At 43.2% G+C, this 18,837-nt stretch overlaps 1 protein-coding gene across 1 annotated transcript in view; it reads right to left on the minus strand.

Annotated features, from left to right (window-relative positions):
• Positions 1–12,945: 12,945 nt before the first annotated feature.
• ADHFE1 (alcohol dehydrogenase, iron containing, 1) overlaps positions 12,946–18,837 on the minus strand; it is a 31,664-nt gene continuing 25,772 nt past the window's right edge. Inside the window, exon 14 of the mRNA XM_010848492.1 lies at positions 12,946–13,471. Within this exon, the coding sequence (XP_010846794.1) occupies positions 13,388–13,471 (84 nt within the window). The 3' untranslated portion in view covers positions 12,946–13,387. The remainder of the gene's footprint in view (positions 13,472–18,837) is intronic.

Consider the following 18,837-nt stretch of genomic DNA (forward strand, 5'->3'; position numbering starts at 1 on the left):
GATATTGCCTGACAACCCAGAGGTGTTGTCTCCCTCTGGGATGTGTTCCCTTCCTGTTTGGTGGTCATGGCTGGTTTGCCTTGTTAGATGCTCGAACCATTGTGTGAGCATAATTTTTTTCCTTTTTCTTAAAAGAAAAGATAGAATTAGGCCAAAATGCTTACGCTAAACAATGAAAACTTCCATATTCCCGTTATCTTGAAGTGTTTTTCTTAACCTTAACTTTTGAATGATTTAAATTATGAATGCTCTTAAACAAATATAAAAATGAAGAATATAGTATAACGAACCCTCAGGTTCCCATCACTCAGCTTTACCAATGATCAGCTCGTGGCCAGTCTTTTTTCACTTATACCTTGCCCCACTCCCCTAACCCATTTTATTTTGAAACCCATTCCAATATCATCTATTTCATTTGTAAATATTTGAATATACATCTGAAACTTTTTTTTAAAAACTTAGGAAAATGATTTCTGGCTTCCTTTGCTACCTCCAGTCTCTTGATGAGATCAGAATTGCAAATCAAGTCTTTAGGCTCAACCTGATGGTAAATTCTTGGATATTTAAATGGCCAGAGAGTTAATGACAAGGGCAGCTAGAGTTGCTGTTAGCTCTTGATTTATGAAGCCACATGTTCAGCCTGTGTGACAGAGGCTATTAACATCAGGCATGGCTCTGTCTCTGCCCACCACTCTCCAGGCCTGAACGCACTCAACAGATGGGGAATTTCATGGCCACAAATGGAATTGTTTATCCTCTCATTGTTCCCGTGTCAGCAATCAAACTAAATCCATTACCCACCAATAAAAAGATCAGCTGGCTGCCAGTTCAGCCATGGAAGGAGCCAAAGCTGTGTTGAGGAGATTTAAGAGTTTTAGAGGGGATAAAAAAAGTAATAAGAAGCCACATAAAAATTAAGACCCAAGAGAAGAGGTTGAGTCACTCATTCTAAAGCTGAGGTTTTAAGGGATTTGAAAGGGAAGGCCTAGTAACTCAATCTTTTCTTCAACATATAGGATACTCTAGAGACACCTGATTATAAATACTGTAGAGCTTTTATTGTGTGTTGATGGCTTTATTATTTCATTTAAAAAAGCACTCAAATGGAGCTTTGAAGAAGAAAGAAATGTCAGATTCATAATGGAAAAGCTGCTGACATGTTAATGGCCTTATTACCAGTAGGAAGATTTTCTTTTGTGGGGCTAAATAGTTGTCTTTTCTTGATGAAGTTGTTCCTTATCGGCTCAGCTGGAGGTTTCTCTGTGTTTTGATCTGTAAGAGGAGGCTCCTAAGTTCTGTGGACCCCCCAAATTGTTCTCCCAACATTCTCAGAAGACCAGTACTTTAAAAAGTGGGTCCTAGAACACTTTTTGCCAGGCTGTTTTTATCAGGATGTATTGGACAGAAGATGTTGGTTCCAGCACTCATTGGTTATAGCTAAGGATCTGGGGCTCATGGGCTTTGCATGAATTCACTTGAAAAGTTAGAGAATTTGGCCAATGACTATTCATTCTCTTCTTTCCATCCTACTGTGCAAATACTTACTGGAAACGTACTGCTATATAGGAACACTATTCTGCCAGGCAATAAGGATCTAGAGATGATTAAGACACGATTTTACCCTCTGTTACCAGATTAGAGGGGGAGATGGACTAGGAAATAAGTGAGCACTGAATACGATGTTTCTGCAGCACAGTAGAGGCACATAGAGCTTCCCTGTTAGCTCAGTAAGTAAAGAATCTGCCTGCAATGCAGGAGACCAGGGTTTGCTCCCTGGGTTGGGGAAGATCTCCTAGAGAAGGAAGTGGCAACCCACTCCAGTATTTTTGCCTGGGAAATTCCATGGACAGAGGAGCCTGGTGGGCTACAGTCCATGGGCTCACAGGAGTCAGACATGACTTAGCGACTAAATCACCACTACCACCAGGGGCACACAGAGGATGTTAGGGAGTTCAGAGACCTCAGATGAGGGCTCTCTGACTCCCCAGGGAGAGGGTGTGATTGTAGGAAGAGTTCGTGGGGAGACAGGAGCATGGGTCAGGAGACAGCAGCAAGATCATGACAGTCCCAATGTCTGCCATGGGGTGTGTGCCTCCTCTTAAAGGCCAGGGAAAGCCACCGAAAGACTTTAATTAAAGGAAAGCCATGGTCATATAATTTGTGTTTTATCAAAACCATCCTGAGGGCAGGATGAAGAAGTGGTTAAGAACTGGAGCCTGGGCAGCCATTGAAGCAAGTGACTAGAGTGAACCAGGTGAGAGATGGTGGGCTTGAACCAAGGAGTGTGTGTGTGTGTGTGTGTGTGTGTTTGGGGTGAAGAGGAATATTAATAATAACTCATAAGGTTATTGAAATGTTCAGTTCAGTCCAGTCGCTCACTCATGTCCGACTCTTTGCGACCCCATGACTTGCAGCATGCCAGGCCTCCCTGTCCATCACCAACTCCCAGAGTTCACTGAGACTCATGTCCATCGAGTCAGTGATGCCATCCAGCCATCTCATCCTCTGTCTTCCCCTTCTCCTCCTGCCCCCAATCCCTCCCAGCATCAGAGTCTTCCAATCAGTCAACTCTTTGCATGAGGTGGCCAGAGTACTGGAGTTTCAGCTTTACCATCATTCCTTCCAAAGAAATCCCAGGGCTCATCTTCAGAATGGACTGGTTGGATCTCTATGCAGTCCAAGGGACTCTCAAGAGTCTTCTCCAACACCACAGTTCAAAAGCATCAATTCTTCAGCGCTCAGCTTTCTCACATCCATACATGACCACTGGAAAAACCATAGCCTTGACTAGATGGACCTTTGTTGGCAAAGTAATGTCTCTGCTTTTCAATATGCTATCTAGGTTGGTCATACATTATTAAATAAAACGCTTAGAACAGAAGTTGTTGCCCAGTCCATGCTCAATCAGTGTTAACTTGGATTTCCGTTTCTCCTCTTTGGGGATGAATAATTCCCAGTGGTCATAGAATAGCACAGAGGGAAAACAGGAAGAGGAGTATGTAAAAGAGGGAATAGTTAGGGGATGGGAGAGGAGAAAGGATAGTGTACAGAGAGGAGAGCGTCCCCCACAATGTCTCTTGGCATCTCTGCCCTGCAGGAAACCTTACCTGTAGGTGAGACTCTGTGCACAAGGAGAGGCAGGCTTGGTATTAGAGGTCTTGTGAGATGGCGGGAGTTTTGGAACAATCAGGTCAAAGTTACTTGGAAAGCAAAGCCTTCCCTGGGCTGCAGTTGTGGCTGAGTCTGGCTGTTCCATAGAGCTGGGTGGGAAGGATTTGCTTTTCTTTCTGGATGGCCAGCTCCTACTACTTTTTGGTTCTGTTCTTTCAACGATGTTTCAGTCCCTTTCTTTATATTTGATAGTTTTCAGTGTGTTGCCCAGCACAGTTATGCAAACTGACCAGGATGGGTAGAGGCAGGTAGTTTTTTGGTTTAAGGAATTCCTTCTACTTCTATAAAGTAGAAAGTATTTTCTACTAGAAAGAGTTGTGCTCAGTCGCATGCATCTCTTCTGGACGGAGCCTGCCAGGCTCCTCTGTCCATGGATTTCCCAGGCAAGAATACTGGAGCAGGTTGCCCTTTCCTACTCCGGAGGATCTTCCTGACCCAGGAATCAAACTAGCATCTCTTGTGTCTCCTGCATTGGCAGGCGAATTCTTTATCACTGGGCCACCAAGTTACCTTCTACATAAAATATGATTCACATTAGATCGGCCCCCCCAAAACAGATTAATGCCTGCCTTCCTTCTTTCCTTCCTTCCTTCCCTTCCTCCCCTCCTTTCTGACCACTCAATCAATAAACGTTATTGAACTTCTCTAACACTGGTGAGATATCTCACTAACTGGGGCCATGGCTTCTTTAGGAACCAAGCTACAAAGCTGATCTGTTTCTCCTGTTCACCTGAGAGCACCTTCAGGGAAGGGAGACTCTCATCCAGCTTTGTATCCCCAAAACCTGGCACAGGAGTTGGCGGTGGGTGGTTTTCAAGAGCATGATCTGTGTCTGTGTTCTTGCTGGTTGTGTGACCTTGTTCACTTATCCAACCTCTCCAAGGCTTGGTGTCATCATCTGTAAAATGGGAATGATAGTAATAACCCTCGTCAGGTTGTTTTGAGCATTAAATGGCATAATGCATGTAAAGCACTCATAGTGCCTGGCATATAAGGGTTCAACTGTATTATCAATACTAGGTTTACAGTAAAGTTATTGAACTAATGCTATTAGGACCTAGTCAGACCCTACTAATTTGCATGTAAATTGGGCAAGTCAATTTACCTCTTGGAGTGTCTGATTTTAAAAAGCTTACGTGGGACTTCCCTGGTGACTCAGGCAGTAAAGAATCTGCCTGCAGTGCAGGAGAGCCAGGTTTGGTCCCTGGGTTGGGATATCCCCTGGAGAAGGGAATGGCAACCCACTCCAGTATTCTTGCCTGGAGAATCCCATGGACAGAGGAGCCTGATGGGCTGCAGTCCATGAGTTTGCAAAGAGGACTGAGACACAACTGAGGACTGACTTTCACTTTCACTTCCCTGGCGGCGCAGTGGATGGGAATTCACCTGGCAATGTAGGGAACACGGGGTCGACGCTTGGTCCAGGAAGCTTCCACATGCCACTGGGCAGCTAAGCCCATGTGCCACAACTACTGAAGCTGTGCACCTAGAGCCTGGGCTCTGCAACAAGAGAAGCCATTGCAATGAAAAGCCCAGGCGCCACGAGTGCACCTCAGCTAGAGCGTAGCCCCCTCTCCCTGCAACTAGAGAAGGACTGCTTGTAGGAGTGAAGACCCAGTACACCCAAAAATAAATAAATAAATAAAATTATATAAACATTTATTTGATAAATGAAAATTATAATATCTGCATGGATAATTATAATAAAATTATAATACCTTAATAGGATTGTAATGGAAATAGAGAAGATTGCTTTGTCCTTTGATTACAAAAATAACCCATCTCCAATAGATTATCTAAGCATAAACATCAGGAAGTAAGAAAAGCTACTGTGTTATTATAATGTTTTTAAAAAAGATGACAGATTCTTTAACTTGATAAACGGCATCTACAAAAGCTCTACAGCTAACATCACAGTTAATATGGAAGAGTGAATGCTCTCTCCATAGGTTCAGGATCAAGACATGGATGTCTGCTCTCTCTTCTTTTATTTAATATAGTACTGGAAGTTCTAGCAATGCAATCAGGCAAGGAGATAAAAGGCATACATATTGGAAATGAAGAAATAAAACTGTCCCTATTTGCAGATGACATAATTGTCAACAAAGAAAATCCCAAGGAATCCACAGTAAACTTAAAGAATTAAAAGAATTAATAAGTGAGTTAAGCAAGTTTGCAGTGTTAGGTTTAGGATAAAATCTTACCAATCTTGGGCTAGTCAGAGTTCTTAGACGTCACATGAAAAGCATGATGCATAGAAGGAAAATGTGATAAATTGAATCTCATTAAATTAAAAATTTCTGCAGTATCTTGTAAAAATTACAGGGTATAACCTAAAAATCGTGAATCACTATGTTGTACACCTATAGCATATATACGGAGAAGGCAATAGCACCCCACTCCAGTGTTCCTGCCTGGAGAATCCCAGGGACGGGGGAGCCTGGTGGGCTGCCGCCTATGGGGTCGCACAGAGTCGGACACGACTGAAGCGACTTAGCAGCAGCAGCAGCATAGCATATATAATACTGTATATCACCTATGCTGCTAAGTCGCTTTAGTCGTGTCCGACTCTGTGCGACCCCATAGACGACAGCCTACCAGGCTCCCCCGTCCCTGGGATTCTCCAGGCAAGAACACTGGAGTGGGTTGCCATTTCCTTCTCCAATGCACGAAAGTGAAAAGTAGAAGTGAAGTCGATCAGTCGTGTCTGACTCTTTGCGACCCCTTGGACTGCAGCCTACCAGGCTCCTCCGTCCATGGGATTTTCCAGGCAAGAGTACTGGAGTGGGGTGCCATTGCCTTCTCAGATATCACCTATACTTCAATTTAAAAAATATTAAAAACTTTTGCTCTGTGAAAAACCCTGTAAGAAGATGAAAAGGCAAGCAATCGACTGGGAGAAAAATATTTGCCAACCACATATCTGACAAAAGACTTATAACTAGACTATATGAACATTTTTTCAAAACTCAACAGTAAAAAAATAATCCAATTTGAAAACAGGCAAAAGACATGACCAGACATTTCACTAAAGAGGATACCAAATCCTCTTGCACAGATGGCAAATCAGTGCATGAAAACATGTTCAACATCATTAGCCATTAGAAAAATGCAAATTAAAATCACAATGAGACCTACCAAAGTGGCTAAAATAAAAAAAAATGTGGTAACACCAAGTGATGATGAGGATGCAGAGAAACTCACACACTTCTGATGGGAATGTAAAATTGTGCAATTCCCTACCAGTGGCTTTTAGCCCTTTCTGATGTAAATCCTTCAAGTCTACCCCTCATTTGCTAGCAAACCCTTTTCATTTTTTTGTTTGGTTTTAAATTTTTTATTTTATATTGGAGTGTAGCCAATTAACAATGTTGTTATAGTTTCAGGTGGACGACAAAAGGACTCAGCCATACAGGTACATATACATGTATCCATTCTCCCCCAATCCCTCCTCCCATCCAGGCTCCCACATAACACTGAGCAGAGTTCTGTGTGTTAAACAGTGGGTCCTGGTTGGTTATCCATTTTAAATATAGCAGTGTGTACATGTCAGTCCCAAACTCACTATCTATTTACCCCAGTCTTCCTCCAACTGCAAGCTTGTTCTCTCAGTCTGAGTCTATTTCTGTTTTGTGAATAAGCTCATTTGTATCATTTCTTTTTAGATTTTGCATAAAGGGGATGTCATATGATATTTCTTCTTTTCTATATGACTTATTTCACTCAGGATGACGATCTCTAGGTCCCTCCATTTTGCTGCAAATGGCATTATTTTGTTCTTTTTAATGGCTGAGTAATTTTCCATTGTATAGATGTACCACATCCTCTTTATCCGTTCCTCTGTCTATGGACATTTAGTGAAAGAAAGTAAAAGTGTTCATCAGTCATGCCTGACTCTTTGCGACATCATGGACTGTAGCCTGCCAGATTCCCCTGTCCATGGAATTCTCCAGGCAAGAATACTGATATTCCCTAAGTTTGTATGGGAGGGGGTCAGAGAGGGAACAGTTCTCAAATTTTCCCTGAATGCCCACTAAGCGCCCCCTGCCTCCGGCAATGTGATGGGAACTGGCTGCATAAGACACCCCGCCTCCCCTCTCAAGGGCCCAAGTAGTCACCTGAGAGCAGAAACACCATAAGTGGGGGAGCACACTTAGTCTCTCCCCATCCTGGCCCCTACAAGAAACTTTGGCTTCGCTGGCTTGGTCTCCAGCCTTCTTAGGGGGGAAATGGGATACCCAGTGTGAAGGACAGAACTGAGTTTCCCCAAAATCGTGTGCTGAAGCCCCAACCTCCAGTATCTCACATGTGACTGCATTTGGAGACAGGGCATGTAAAGAGGTATAAGGTTAATCAAGTGAGCGGGCCCTAATCTAATCTGTCTGGTGTCCTTAGAAGAAGAGGAAATTTGGACACAAAAGAAACACCAGAGATGCACACAGGAAGGACCATGCTGCTGCTGCTGCTGCTGCTAAGTCGCTTCAGTCGTGTCCGACTCTGCCATTGCCATGGAAGGATGCAATAAGACCATGCAAGAAGGCGCCACCTGCAGGCCAAGGAGAGAGATGTCAGGACAAATCAAACCTGTCAATGCCTTGTGGTAAAGAACTTGCCTGCCAGTGCAGGAGATGTAAGAGACGCAGGTTCAATCCCTGGGTCAGGAAGATCCCCTGGAGGAGGGCATGGCAACCCACTCCAGTATTCTTGCCTGGAGAATCCCATGGACAGAAGAGCCCGGTGGGCATAGTCTATGCGGTCTAGCAAAGAGTCGGACACAACTGAAGTGACTTACCACTCGTAAAAAGGAGAATTTTTGTTTTCTTTTTTACAAACAGAGGTAAGACAGAGTGATCTTACTAGTCTGTTAACCCCATAGCTGGGAGATCTTTTATTCTTTATACCAATTTTACAAAAATGAAACTCAATGCCCTGGTACTTACTGCAGTTTTTAATAGTCACATCCTGATTGCAGCCAATACCGTGGTCTTCCTCAATGCTGTAGTCACTAGTGAGTGTCTCCTTTCTGTCTGGGCTTTGATGGAAGAACCTCTCCATACCCTGAAAAGGCTTCAGCCTGAAAAGCAGGTGGAAACGAAGGAGGAAGGGGCTTCATGGTGAGGCCGGCACAGTGGGAAAGAGGCAGGGTGGTGCCTGGGGTTGGGGTCTCCCATTCTGGGGGAGACGATGTCCTGTGGTCGTGTCCTGGTCCTGTCCTGACCCTCATCATGGACTCATGGTCCTGCTCTGCGCTGGGTGGGACTAATTCCAGCTGGAATCTCCTGAATTTGAAATATGAGAAAATTGCAATCCATGGGTTCAGTGGTTCTTAACATGTGGTCTCAGACTAGCAGCATCACCTGGGAACTAGTTCAGAATGCACCTACTAAATTAGAAACCCTGGGGCTGGGACCCAGAAACCCATGTTTTTCCAAACTCTCCAGAAGTTTCTGTGCACGTTGAAGGTTGAGACTGCAGCTTTGTTTTTCTCACCACCTATTCAGAGAAGCTGCCAAACAGGTCCCAGAGCAGCCTCATTTTCCTAAATGAAACTTACCCAACAACAGATCCCTGAGTTCAAACCCAGGCTGACAAGATCTGAATTTCTGGGGGATGGAAGAAAGGCCTGGTGATCTCTATCTTTCTAAACTAGTGCCCCAGGTCATTCTTGTCCTGGGGTAAGTTTAGAGGCCCTTGGTACCCAGCTGACATCATGTAGGGGTGTTCGGGAAGGGAAGAGAACTCACAAGTGCTGAGTATAGACTGTAGGTCAGGCACTTCCTGCAGACATTTATAACAACCCTGTAAAGTGAGGTTTCTTTAGTTGCTCAGTCATGTCCAGCTCTTTTCAATCTCATGGACTGTAACCCGCCAGGCTCCTCTGTCCATGGGTTTCCCACACAAGAATACTGGAGTGGGTTGACACTTCCTCCTCCAGGGGATCTTCCTGACCTAGGGATGGAAACTGCATCTCCTGCATGTCCTGCATTGGCAGGCAGGTTCTTTACCACTGAGCCACCAGGGAAGTTCAAAATGGCCATACTTTAACGTAAAAATTCTATTTGGGGATTCATTAATCTAAGAAGTTAATTTAGAATATGAGACAAGCCACATGTACCTTCTCATTTATTCACTGTGATGGTGGTGGTAGGAGTAAAAATTTGGAAGCACTTTTGGTGCCCTGTAATATGAATAAATGATTAAATTCCTATTCAGTAAACTGTTATGTACCTTCTAAAATAATGGTCCTGAAGATTATATGGCAACACAGAAAATACTTAAAATGTCATGGCTTAAGGGAAAAGAGCTAGAAACGACACCATCAAATTAAAAAGATGGAAAGAAAATATAGCCAATGATCACAGCTGTGTTTGGGTAATGATATGATGGTAGTTTTTCTTTATTTCTTTCCGCTCATGATTATTTTAATCAGTTTCCAATTTTATAAGTTAGAAAACCAATTAAAAGCACTCAAAGAAAAAAGTCAATTTTAAAGCCAGAAGAAATGAGATGGAGTTACTTTGAAGTGGGCTGTCCCACATGTAGTTTCATGAGGGATTTCACATGGGACAAAATTACAGTTAGAGCAGTTTGGGGGGGTGGGGAGATATGCATTAATTCTGAGAGTTATTGGGGTGGCTGGAAAGAATAATAGCACGAGAAACTAGACCCTCCTACCCCCAGCTGCCAGTAATTCAACCTAAGGCTTTAAGAACCAATTTCATCCCATTCAAAGTGTGGTTTATCCCTGGGGACCACCTTCCACAGGCCATTGTGATGGTGATGGAGCAGGCTGTGGCCTGGCCTCCTCACCGACTCCCAGAGGACCCAGCATTCAATGGAGGAGCCTGGGCAGCTGTCTCCGCTAGGGGTTGCTGGTCATCAGAGGCCCTGCAGCCTGTGCAATGTTGACCTGGAGGTGAACAACCCCCTTTCTCATACCCACTCCCCAGGGGCGACAGTCCCTCATTAGAGTACAGTTTCTAATCTAAACAACCATTAATCTTTCTCAGGGTTAAAAGGCCAGAAAAGCCGTTTTTGCTCTCTATTTTGATACTGTACTTGTCTCTGTTTTACAAGAGCAGACTCACCTCATTGACCACTGGAAAACACCCCCCAGCTGTGTCCACAGACATACTCATAAGGACAATCCCAGTACAGCCCTCCTCTGGGCACGGGAAAGGGACAGAAGTGCAACACACCAGCAGTTTATTGTGGCTTGTGGCAAAAATTAAGAAACAGGACCTGCGTGAAACAAATTGGTGATTTTGTATCAAGAAATAAATTAGGGATGATGTATTTTAAGTGAAAATGCCACCATATGTGATAATTTTATGAAAGTAATATTATATAAACTTTTGAATAGGATTCCTTTAATTTTCCTTTCCTTAACAACTAGATTAATCCATGTAAATGGAGCTGTGACCCCTAGGAACAGTTTGATCATTTAAGGAAATCAATCGATAAGTAGAATCCAACTTGAAAAAATGTATGTAATTGTTTCAGATACACAAATATGTTTGGTTTACAGAAATTGACATGATCTCTTGTGTCATACTCTTAAGTCAAGAAATACATCTCTTCTATATTCTCAAATTGTGAGGACTGAAATGATGGGATTAAAAACACGAGGCTTCCTAAATCTGTTTCTTCATGTTTGACATTTAAATCCTTCCTCTAAGAGTCATCTCAGCATGAATACCAAGCACCCCTCCTGGTGAGTCACAGTGAGACATCTGTGTACTGGTGGAAATGGCATGGAACATTTCAGAGAGATAACGAATGCATTTTCATATCTCAAATGATTTTAAATTTCCCAAACTCAAAATCTCACATTAAGGACAGGGTAGTACCTGAAATCCAGTCAGGGCATTTTCAAGCTTGCAGAGGACTTGGTTGAATAAAAAGTAAGACTCAGATAGAGCGAGGGGCTGGAAATGGAATCCAGGGTTCTAATGATGCCAAATCATCTTACAAAATACATTACAAGAGGCCCCAAATTTTCCTGGACGTTCTTGGTGGGGGCCATATATATTTTTGCTATGCCAAATGTACTTTTTTTCTTTCTTTTAATTAAAAAAATTTATTTTTAATTAGAGGATCATTGCTTTACAGAATTGTATTGGTTTCTGCCAAATATCCACATGAATCAGCCATAGGTAAACCTAAGTCCCCTCCCTCTTGAACCACCCTCCCACCTTCCTCCCTGACAAATGTATTGTGAAATATTTATTAAACATTTATTTGTTTATTAAAGTTTCCTAAAGGACTCAGATGGTGACTGCAGCCATGAAATTAAAAGACGCTTACTCCTTGGAAGGAAAGTTATGTCCAACCTAGATAGCATATTCAAAAGCAGAGACATTACTTTGCCAACAAAGGTCTGTCTAGTCAAGGCTATGGTTTTTCCTGTGGTCATGTATGGATGTGAGAGTTGGACTGTGAAGAAGGCTGAGCGCTGAAGAATTGATGCTTTTGAACTGTGGTGTTGGAGAAGACTCTTGAGAGTCCCTTGGACTGCAAGGAAATCCAACCAGTCCATTCTGAAGGAGATCAGCCCTGGGGTTTCTTTGGAAGGAATGATGCTAAAGCTGAAACTCCAGTACTTTGGCCACCTCATGCGAAGAGCTGACTCATTGGAAAAGACTCTGATGCTGGGAGGGATTGGGGGCAGGAGGAGAAGGGGACGACAGAGGATGAGATGGCTGGATGGCATCACTGACTCGATGGACGTGAGTCTGAGTGAACTCTGGGAGTTGGTGATGGACAGGGAGGCCTGGCATGCTGAGATTCATGGGGTCGCAAAGAGTTGGACACGACTGAGCGACTGAACTGAACTGAACTGAAAGGATCTCAGATTGACAGAGAGTTTCACTGTTCTCTACCTTATTTACAAAGCTTCTGCTCTCAGAATCCACGATTCCCCTAAAAAGCTGGAGGGAATTTTAGCTAGATATAGTCTGCAAGGTAGAGCTGAAATTCTATTGAAACTCTCTTGTGCTTGCCTTTTGGGCACTTGGCATAAAGAATTTGAACATTCATTCTATAGGAACTAAAATTACACCTCAGTGATTCTAAGTTAAAAAAATATAAATACATATGTATACATATAATTATCTATAACTATATATGTGCACAAATTATAGGGAGAACATATATTTTAAATTTTTGTTATTTTTTAGTGGTGATTATCTTCTGGATGGCACATTGTGAACAAATGTTTTCTTCTGTGTTTCTTTGTGTTACCAGGTTTTGGTACTGAACATGTTTTATGTGTGTAATTAGAGAAGACCACCTGCCCAATAAACAATATTTAAATGTTATTTTTAAAATTCCAAGTAAACAAAGATGTTTAAAGAGATAAACCTGCCCCAGGCAGGTTGAATGGCACAGTAATGCCCTTCTCATCTGTTTTTTAAAAAATCTTGATGTAATTATGTACTTCACTTGATTAAAACTTTAATCCAATTTAAAATACAGATAAATATGCAGGTACACTGAAACCTAGAGCTTTCCAGGTGGTGCTAGTGGTAAAGAACCTGCCTGCCAATGCAGGAGATGCAGGAGATGCAGGAGAATCGGGTGTGATCCCTGGGGTTGGTCAGATTTCCTGGAGGAGGAAATGGCAACCAGCTCCAGTATTCTTGCCCAGGAAATCCCACGGACAGAGGGGTGGGCTACAGTCTATGGGGTCGAAAAGAGTTGGACACGACTGAACAACTGAGCACACATGATGTATTTATCTATACACTATTAATGAATACTTAAGTTCTTTCAAATTTTTTATTATTAGAAAATGTGCTGCCAGAAACACTCTTGCCATATTTCTTTACACACTTGTGCTAGAATTTTATAGAATACATTTCTAGATGTGGGGTTGATTACTGGGCAAAGAGTACATGCATTAACATTTTTGGTAGATATTGAGTATTTGCCCTTTTGATCCATGGAGCAAGGGCAGTCTGCAGGGTTTGGGGTAAGAACATGGATCCCTGAAGTCTGTCTGAGGGTCCAGCATGGTGGGCGTTTGTCCAGGCTGCCCTATGGAAGTAGCTGGATTTGGAGCATCAGAGAATCTTCTACAGGATAAATATATATCACATTCAAGCTGGTAACGAGGGAGTTATATGTGGAGGTGAAAAGACAAAATTCTTGCTAGATCAACTTCTGTTATCAGAACTATGATGGCCAAGGGTAGTTCTTTCAGTGAAAATGAAAATTAATACAGTTTCATTGATGCTTCAAACAGAGCAGATAGATCCTCTTCTGACTGAGGGCGTGGTGCAAGCTTGGTGACTCTTTCCTGAAACAGTAAACAAAAACAGTTACCCAGGGCTTTGCAAAGACAGTTTGTAAAAGCTACTTGTATGTAAATTAACTCAGTCATGAGAAACAGTGACTTGATAGTAGTCATAGTTTTGAAAGTCATATTTCTTATTGGCTTCGTACTCGCTGATTCCCAACTCAGAATTTATCAAGTGAGACCTCTTTCCCACAAAGCTTTCAAAAGCCATTACTGTTGCCTGAGGGCCTTCTACCCAAATATTCAGAAGCTCATCAGCTTCGGGAAAAACACCACCTACAGTGACCAAGCTATGTGGATCAGGCACCCCTGCCAGGCTCTCCCTGTGCAGAGGGCACAGCCCCAAGCCCTGCATGTGCTGCCAAGGAAAACAGAACAGGGTCATCCTTGACTTCAAAGACTTTGCAACTTGGACTTAAGGTATACTAGGAAGGACTTCACCAGGACATTAACTTTCAGGCTGCGGGCAACAAGTGACTTAAAAAAAAAAAAAAATTTAACTAAGATTTTATGTCTACCTCCTCAAACAAATTCCATGATTCCCTTAATTTCTCCAGTGATCATTGAGCCGAGTCAGCAAAGACACCAGCCCCTCCTACTGCTATGGTCAGTCCTGTCAGTGGCTCCTTACCCCCAGATTTCCAGGCCTAAATGAAATTAAGAAACATGCCAGTGTTTGGTTGGGTTTTTGTGGGTCTCTGGGTCTGTTTTCTGTGATGAGCACTGGTGTGGGGGCCCACCTGGTAGAAGGGGGAAGGTCCAGGGGGCAGGGCTGCGGCCAGCACCCCGCACAGCAAACAGGTGCTCAACAGTTACTGGATGAATAAAGATAGCAGGAGGGGACACTGGCATCTCAAGGTTCACATGTACAAGATGGGACCTGACTCCACCTTCCACTTTTCCTTAGGCAAAAACCTAGAGTCATCCCTTTAAAAAAAAAAAAAAAACAACTATTTGGCTGCTCCAGGGCTTAGTTGTAGCACGAAGGATATTTAGTTGCAACATGTGGGACCTAGTTCACTGACCAGGGATCGAACCCAGGCCCCCTGCATTGGGAACATGAAGTCTTAGCCACTGGACCACCAGTGAAGTCCCTAGGAGTCATCTTTGATTGCCCTTTCTGTTCTCTGCAAGTTCAGGCCATCAGCAAGTCTGTCAGATTTACCTGCCAAATAAATCCCCAATCAGACCACTTCTCACCTCTCCGTCCATCACAGCCTGTCTTACTCACTGCATGCTCCTGTCCTACTTGAAAATCCTCTAAGAGCTACTTCCACTTTTGCTCCACTCTCATCCTCTTCAGGTCATTCTCCCCCATGGCAGCCAGAGTGATGGTCCCGCATTACAAGTCTGATCACACCATTTCCTTGCTTAACGCCCTCCAATGCAATTAGAAGAACAAAACCATATCCCCTAACCCCAGCCAGACCTGGCCCTGCTTCTCACCCCAGCTCTGATTCTTCTCACACTCACTCAACTCACGTGGACCCACCATCCCTTTTCAGTCCCATGAAAATGCTGTCTTCACCGTATCTCAGGGTCTTTCCCCTCTGCCTGAAATGCTTCTCTCAGCTCTTCACCCAGCTGCCTCAGCCTCCAATCAGAGGCCTTCTCTGACCACATCCGCTGGAGTTCCCGCCACACTGTCCCATGTGAAATCACTATCTCATCACCCAGGACTCCTTCAGACTGCTCATCATTATGTGAAGTGATTTCATTCATATCTTATTTATAGATTTGATCAGATGTCTATTGTCTGTCTTCCTCACTAGAATGTAAGATCCATGAGGGATGGAAGGGACTTTTATTTTCTTAGCTGTATCCCATACAATTCATGATATATATTAAGACGCCAATAAGTATTTGTCAGGTAAAAGTAAGAATGAAAAGAAGGAAGGACGCATTAAAAAAAATTAACTTTAAAGCATCTAAATATAAAGACCTAAATGTAAGAGCTAAAACCTTAAAACTCTTAGAAGAAAATGGGAAAATGTTAATGACTGGGTTTGGCAGTGATTTCTTGGATATGACATCAGCAAACAGGCAACAAAAGAAAAAAGAGATAAACTGGACTACATCAAAATTTAAAACTTTTATGCCTCAAGGGACACTATATCAAGAGTGAAAAGACAACTTTACAGAATGGGAGAAAATATTTTCAAATCATATGTATATCTAATAAGGGGTTAGTATCCAAAATAGATACATAATTGCTACAACTAAATAGCTAAAAACTCCAAACAACTCAACTCAAAAATAGACAAGGGACTTGAATAGATGTTTCTTCAAAGAAGATATGTAGCTAACCAGCAGATGAAATGGTGCTCAATGTCATTAGGAAAATACAAGTGAAAACCGTGAGTTACCATTCATACCTATTGGGATGGCTATCCAAAAAATGGAAAATAATGGTGAAGCTGCAGAGAAACTGGAACCCTCGTGCATTGTTGGTGAGAATGTAAATGGTACAGCCATTATGGCAGCTTGTCAGTTAAACACAACACGTCTATTCCTTGGATATATACCCAGGTGAACTGAAAGCAAGGACTAAAACAGATACTTGTACACTGATGTTCATACTTGCACTATTCACAATAGCTGAACAGTGGGAACAACCCAAGTGCCCAACCCAAGTGCCCAAGTTGAACAGATAAACAAAATGTGGCCTATCCACATGACGAAATGTTATTCAGCCATAAGAAGGAATGGCATTCTGACACACTGAAGGCATTATGCTAAGTGAAGACATGATGCAGACACAAAAGGACAAATACTGTATGATTCCACTTACTTGAAGTACCTAGGATAGGCAAATTCAGAGTGCTAGAAAGAATAGAGGCTGCCCCAGGCAGGGACTCTTCCTCTGAGTGTGGGGAGTTACTGTTTACCATTCAGCGATAGAGAAGAGCTGCTATCTGGCCTGACTTAAAAATTCTGGGGGCTTCCCTGGTGGTTAAGAATCCGCCTTGCAGTGCGCAGACACCAGTTTGATCCCTGATCTGGGGCACGCCCACGAGCATGCAATGACTGAGTCCACGTGCTACAACCACCGCAGCAGTGCACCCCAGAGCTGGTGCTCCACAACAAGAGAGACCACTGAAACGAGAAACCCGTGCACTGCGGTTAGAGAGTAACCCCTGCTTGCTGCAACCAGAGGAAACCTGCATGCAGCAAGGACAATCCAACGCAGCCGAAAAATTCTGAAAATGAAAAAATAAAAGTCCTGGAAATGGATAGTGCTGATGGTTGCATACCACTTACGTGTACTTAATGGCATTGAGTTGTACACTTAAAAATGATTAAATAGTAAATTTTATGTCAGGTATGTTTTACCACAATAGAAAAAAAAAGGAATGGATGGACAGATAGAAGAAGGCTCAGGGACATTGCTGAAGAGCATGGGTAAAGCCAAGGGAAAGCTCTTATCCCAACACATCTTGTACAGATGCTAAAGAATTTTGAAAATCCACAGCAAGGCAGAGACTTGTTCATGGTGACTTATGTACATGCTTGCTTGTGGCAGGTCCAGGACTGAAGTTGGGTATTTGCTGTGGCTGAAAATGGCCACATTCTGTTCATAACAGCAGAGTCTTATCTGATGAACTCAAGGGCCCTTGTGCGTGAGTGCTCAGTCGCTTGAGTCGTGTCCAACTGTTTGCAACCGTAAGGACTGTAGCCTGCCAAGCTCCTCCATCCATGGAATTCTCCAGGCAAGAATACTGGAGTGGGTTTCTACGGCCTCCCCCAGGGAATCTTCTTGACCCAGGGACAAACCCGAATCTCCTGCATTGCAGGCTGAGCCACAGGGGAAGATTCAAGGGCCCTTAAAACAACCCTGTTCATCTTGGGTGACATAGTTCAGGACTCTTAGCTCAGGCCAAGCTGAGCTCAGTTTCTTTTTCACATTTCTGACTCCCAACAATTGGTTCCAGGCTTCTCTGGTGGCTCAGTGGTAAAGAACCTGCCTGCCAATGCAGGAGACATAAGAGACACAGGTTCGATCCCTGGGTTGGGAAGAACCTCTGGAGAAGGAAATGGCAGCCCACTCCACTGTTCTTGCCTGAGAAATCCCATGGACAGAGAAGCCTGGCGGGCTACAGTCCAAGGGGTCACAAAACAGACATGACTTCACTGCTAAACAACAACAACAAACAACTGGTTCCATGGGGGTAAGGTCTGTGATATTTCCTTGCACAGATCACCCGTGCCCTGTAAAAGCTAATATCTGAGAAATCAGACATGCTCCGTACCATGCTCTTATTTATAGACACACAAGACTGAAGGACAAGTGAGTAACGCAGACACCGAAATAAATTCAGACTACCACTTTTAGCTCATTCATAAAGCAACATTTCAACGGGCCTGTCTGCCAGGGAGTGGAAGTGCTCACTTTGGTCCCCAGCTCTTCTCAGTAATGAGATGTTTTGATTTGAGATGTAAATGTTACTTTCCAGAGGTTTCAGAAATCCAGCCCGGAAGATTCATGTATTTTTGCCTGCCCCCGAGCAGCCAAGCCATGGTGACTGGACACCTCTGTCCTCCGGGCTCCTGTGTGCTGCCACCAGTAGGGGCTGTGGTGTTTGGTCAGGAATGACTGGCCTGGTTGTTCCTTCCAGCGAAGACTGATTCCCCTTTGCTGAACATAAAAGAAGCCTTATCGAGTATCAACTACACAAAACATCCTTTCTGGTGATGTTCTCTGCAGCAACCAGTGTATCCCTCCCACCACCTTAAGTCCTGTAGACACTAACAAGTGAAGATGAGTCTGTTGAGTGTGTACCATTCTGAAACTGCCATAGCATTCCTGCAAAATGTTCACGGCAAACCTCCCCCCGACAAAATCCAAAAACTAAACAAAAATCCAATAGTAATTCAACTGCAAAATAGACAAGCTTATTCCTAAGATTCCTTTTAAAGTCCTATGACTATCCCTCCTTCCCCTTATACACATATAAATCTCTCATGTTGACTTCAAAATTGAACGAGCGCCAGTGAATTCAAACGAACTGTGTTTCTCCTAATCGTGAAAACATGATCAAAGGGAAAAAAGGCAGCATCCGGTTGGGGGCTGCTTTATGAACACAGCTGAAGGAAATCCTGGCTTCCTACTTTACAGACATGACTTGTATTCGAAAGATTCAATTTACCTCGCATCCTTTGTGAAACTAAGAAATTAGTCTGCTATCTGTCATTTCCCGGTATGGCATGTGCACTGAGGCTTTCAGAATGATACCTAATTAACTTGCTATTTTAGCGGATGGTCTTGAGTGTTAGTCTGGACCTGTTGCCATTTGGAACAGCTTTTGCAAGTGGAAGCCTGGGTAGAGTAGAATTAAAACTGTCCATACCTGCTGGTGTGTGCTGAT

This window comes from Bison bison, unplaced genomic scaffold, assembly GCF_000754665.1.
Source record: "Bison bison bison isolate TAMUID 2011002044 unplaced genomic scaffold, Bison_UMD1.0 scf7180017864267, whole genome shotgun sequence".
In the NCBI taxonomy this organism is placed as follows: domain Eukaryota; kingdom Metazoa; phylum Chordata; class Mammalia; order Artiodactyla; family Bovidae; genus Bison; species Bison bison.